At 36.3% G+C, this 5,269-nt stretch overlaps 1 protein-coding gene across 1 annotated transcript; it reads left to right on the top strand.

Moving 5' to 3' along the window:
• Positions 1–2,585: 2,585 nt before the first annotated feature.
• On the top strand, positions 2,586–4,452 carry LOC108674955 (the record flags this gene model as incomplete). The annotated part of the gene is made up of 2 exons (XM_018162941.1): positions 2,586–2,712; positions 4,025–4,452. Coding segments are annotated over exons 1-2 (435 nt in total), but the record flags the coding sequence as incomplete, so codon positions are not given.
• Between the last annotated feature and the right edge of the window lie 817 nt (positions 4,453–5,269).

The raw sequence follows: 5,269 nt of genomic DNA, 5'->3' as shown, positions 1-5,269 counted from the left end.
TCTTAAGGTGGTGTGCCAAGAAGAATGGTATAAAATACCAGTCAGCATCTGCAAATCATTGGTCGAGACGTATAGAAATAGACTGGTATCTGTTGAGCTGAATAAAGGGTATTCAACCAAGTATTAAATTAAAATAATGCGGATTTATTATTTTGTACGAATACTTTTTTCACCCTCAAAAGTGAACATGTTGCATTGTTTTTTGTTGCATTGAGATATAATTTCTTTTGATAGTATTTTTGAATACTATGCGTCTCTAAACATAATTTAAATCACTTTTCCTGTTAAGTTTGTGTACTTACATGCATTAAAATACGATTTTTCAAGTGTACGAATATTTATTTCCCCCCACTGTAGTTTGTTCATTTATTTGGCAGAATTAACCAATGATAGTCGACTAAGGAATTACAAGCAAATTCATTTTTGCTTGTAATGGTGTTAACACAGAAAAGTGTGAATATTATAATGATTTTGAAGATTTTTATTTATTGGTTTTGGAACTGGAATGTTTAATTATCAGATGGAATGTTAAATAGAAAGCTGATTACAATTATCAATTACAGTAATTACATGCTACTGCAACATAGTTATTGTTTACAGTATGTTGCCCTTAAAACACCAAATTAAATCAATACTTCACTAAAATTTGCAACTCTTCAAGGAAACATGGAAGCTCTGAATTTGAAGACGCCCAGAGGCAACATCAATAGGATCGCGCTCGAGTTCCTCGTATAAGCTGTAATTAAAAACACATCTGTGACCGATCACCTGGAAAACGCAATCTTCTTCCAAACTTGAATGAAACATATAGATGATGTTTGACCTATCGATGAAACTTTTGAGAAGGTGCTACCCAATTGAGGAGTTGAAATTCTACGAGCGAGAAATGTTGAATGTTTTAGTAAAATCTAGCATATATCAATGTGTCGTGAAACTAAGATATGTGTATCAATGTACCTCTAAGTATCATTAACCTTTGATACATATATTCATTCATCATTTATATAACAAAACCCCATTCTTTGAGTTACGATAAGAAGGCAACTGTTCATTTTATTTTTTGCATTACGTGTTACATGAATTACATCTTGATAATTACATTTCCTATTACACTTCATTAATAAAATTTAGCATGTAAATAATGACATTATCATCGGATTGCAATCAAGGTGCTATCTCTATTAAAAAGTTATGTTTCACAAGAATTAATACTAATATTCTTAGTATTTTTTACTCGTTTCCACTCTAAATTTTCACTTCATACCATCTCATTTTCGTGCGTGGCTCGGCCTTAGGCTGGCACAGAATTTCCCTTCGGCAGCCGAGACTGTCGTGTTTCACAAGAATTATTACTAATATTCTTAGTATTTTTTTACTCGTGTCCACTCTATATTTTCACTTCATACTTATCTCATTCTCGTGCGTGGCTCGGCCTTAGGTTGGCACAGAATTTCCCTTCGGCAGCCGAGACTGTCGTTGCCGTTTCGTTCGTTCGCTAAGTGTCCAACTTTTGTCGTACATTGAGAACGATAAAACTGACCGTCTGTCGAGGAGAATCTTGATACGCTCGTGGTATTGAAGCTACGCAAAATATAGAGCCCTGTGAGCAACTTATGATACGTCTCATAAGTTTTCTTTGCCATCTTTCTCAAATAGAAAGAGTTGATGTCTCTCTCTATCTCTCAAACTGAAAGAATTGCCAACTCTTACAATTAGAAATAGTTGACCTCTCTCTCGAATAAAACTTATTTACTATTCGGTGAATGAAAGGACAGTACATTCATTCAAATAAAATTATTTTAATCTCTCAAAGAGAAATATTCGGTTCTCTTTCGGATAAAAATAATTTGACATCTCTATCGAATTTAAAGAATTTGAATCTCAAAGTGAAAGAGTTGACACCTCTCAAAATGAAAGAACTGTCATCTCTATTCACGAGAAATAATAAAAATTTCAAACGAAAGAAAGCTCACATTTATAGCTTTCAAAACAAAGACTAGCATTAGGCAAAATTTAAAATCGAGTTAAATGCTGATAAATAGGTAATTGGATGTCAGCTGACATCCGATCAAAGTATTGCATGGTAGTGCAAGGCTAGTAATCAACAATTCAACATACAAAATACAATCTAAACAGTTGCTTAAATTCTATTATTGGTCTGACGATAAAGGCTATAATTATTTATTCTGAATATTCTAAGAATTGTTTGTTGACATGAAATCCACTAACTATTACTTTAAAACTCCGAGAACTTTTTACTGGCGAATTTCGGTAATAATCTTCGACTTAAATTTTCAAATCCAAGCAAAAAACATTTGTGATACCAACGGTCACGACCAGTCGCCGTAGCCAGACTGGATTACGTAGCCAGACTGGATTACGTAGCCAGACTGGATTACTTCCAAGGCATTTGGTCATTTCCTTTCAAATATTTACATCTCTAATTTTTTTGAAATATATATGTAAACTTAGCATTCATTCACATCATAAAAAAAAATAATTTTAAACATAAGAGGCGTGTCTTTTCTCTTTCTTTGACCAACCAGAAAACAGATCTGGTGTCAGTGTTAGCTGAGCCTCGGTAGTGTCAAGTGTAAGCTGCTCCGCTGCGCAGTCGTTGGCTGACGCGCTTTGTGAAGAAGCGACATCTAACATTTGTCTTGAACGGCGACCAAGAAATCTTGTATTCTAGTCACACAAAGAAAATGGCCAGTGAGTTTATGTGTAATTTTTTGTTATGTTTGCGAGTTTTTATTATATGTGGGCCATGAGGTTGATTAGGATACGTGACATCTTTGTGGAGCATATGCTTATCTATCGGTGGATGCTATAAGTGCCTCTTTATCTTTTGATTACACTTTATCATTTTCTTGCGGTTATTCAGTGTTGCTTCTTTGCCATGGACAATAATATTGAATCGAGAATAAATTATTTCAAAATTCATTGACCTTATAACTAATTAATGCTTTATGTTCGAAGGTGTAAATTGTAAGAGGATTTTTGAACTTACATTTTTTCGAGTCAGTTCAAACTGTATAATTACCATTTTACTTGAATAACAGTTAACGAAAGCTATTCAATAACAGTTCTCAAATAATCGATAGGCAACTTATTCAGTCGCAAGTGCAGTTAATAATAGAAGGATTATGTTATTAGTTGAACTGTCTATACTCTAACAGTTTATTTTTATTTTTGAAGCTCGAATAATCTGAAGAATTACGAATAAGATTAATTAATTTTTTTCTCAGTATATGCCAAGGAGAATGAATTCGAGTGCATATGGCCACAACACTTTTAACAGCCAACTGACAAATGAAAACAATTAAGCAAATCGTTCGAAGCCCTTTATCGGAACATGATCATTTAGCGGTCATCTGAATCAACTGTGCTGAGATCAGGAAATTAAGACTACTTTTTCTACTCAATCTGGATTGCTCGTTTCAGCTTACTGATGATGGCCCTGAGTCAGCCAAGCGCCAACAAAGCTTGACTTTTTATGTTCATAACTTCTGTTGAGAAGTTCGTTTCGGTCAACTTTGCTACGAGTCAATCAATCTTATGACAATGCACAGGTTCGACTCCTTTGAAGAGAGTCCCCCACCCCCACCTCATCCACATTCCCAAAATTTAGAACCCAATATGAACTTTTCAAACCCCCCTAATTCCCGAGAACCAAGTTCTGAATATAGCAGCTCAACTCTTCCTTTGACAATAAATGGTGGACCAGTTCTGAAATACGGAGGCGAAGGTATCAACACCCTACCTTATAGCACCGGGGTGTCCACTGATTTCGATACCTACAGTGGAAGTGGTGGGGTTATCATTGGAAGTGGTGGTGTGATAATCGGAAGTGGTGGTGTTATAACTTCAGGTTCAGGACTAAGTGGCTTCGGTGGTTCTGTAGCTGGGACTTTGAGTAGAAATGGCAATTCCACGAGCATCAAGAGGGCTTCCATGTTAGATTTGACAGCTCTCCCAACTCCAAATGCACACATCCCCCTTAACAACGATCATGATTCTGCAGGTCCCACCGACACCATGTTGTCTCATTCCACAAGCAAGCACCCACTCCCCGACGACGATGAAGACGATAACGGTAACCAGCACCATCACCATCCACAGCCTCAACAACAACAGCAACAACCATTGCAAATGCACGGGTACCACCAGCAAAATCTTCACCACAGATTCGGTGGTTCTACGCAAGCTCACCATCCGCTCAACGGTTCCAATCAGTTAGGAGGAACCTACCAGTCGAATTCAAAACTCCACAGGCTCGCCCAGAAACATGGACTCAACAAGAAAGGTCTCGTGATATTGCTGTTGTGTTCTGCGTCTTGCATTTTACTTCTGATAGCTCTGGTCACCTTGGTCGTTCTATGGCCCAAGACCAGCGAAGGAGACCACACGGAGGTCTGCCTCACGCCCGACTGTCTGCGAGCGTCTGCTCAGGTGAGATAACTTATTTATTTTTACATTTATATTGTTCATATAGTATTTTGCAGCTCAGCATTACATATCTTGTTATTATTTATAAAATTGAAATTAAATTTATTTCAATAAGTTTGAAAAAAGGGCTGATTTCCCCCTAAGTGTAACTAGTAGGCAAAAATTCCAGAAGAATCAGAAAGTGAAGGAGTTCGATATCTCAGGAGTTTGCTGCGTCCATGTTTGCTTGATTTTATCGACCTTATTAATTCCTGTATCCGTGCGGCTATGAAAATTATTTCACACTACAGGATGACGGCAAAAATTGAACCCTTATAAATTATAAAATATTTTCAGTTATCGCTTCCAAAAGGCCTGTCATAGCCTGTGTTTACATGTTCTGTGAGATAAGTTTATTTACATTAGATTTATTTTGACAGGTGGAGACAAATAGATAATATTGCTATAATATTTTGTGAAAAACTACAAATGTTTGTGCATTACGTCTTATGAAATTTAACCGTTACGTTCTGCTCATTCTAGTTACAATGCATGAAAAAGTTAATTTTTGTGCTTTGCGTGAAAATCGGTATGCGCACATTTGTTGGGAGCTTAACTTGAAAGATGGTTCATTAAGAAGAATTACGGACTACATCAACATACTGTACAACAAAAATTGTTATCCTTCATTAGGTGGCGCGCAAAAGCGTCAAACATGCGTTTCTTCTTATAATATTCAGCTTTTATGTCGCCTACTAAAACTCGTATTTATGCGTTACGGAGGACGGATTTTATACCAAGAAAATTTTCGCATCAAACGTATCTGCTATCATGACAAATT

This window comes from Hyalella azteca, unplaced genomic scaffold, assembly GCF_000764305.2.
Source record: "Hyalella azteca isolate HAZT.00-mixed unplaced genomic scaffold, Hazt_2.0.2 contig3814, whole genome shotgun sequence".
Classification (NCBI taxonomy): domain Eukaryota; kingdom Metazoa; phylum Arthropoda; class Malacostraca; order Amphipoda; family Hyalellidae; genus Hyalella; species Hyalella azteca.
This window is presented reverse-complemented; position numbering and strand designations above follow the sequence as displayed.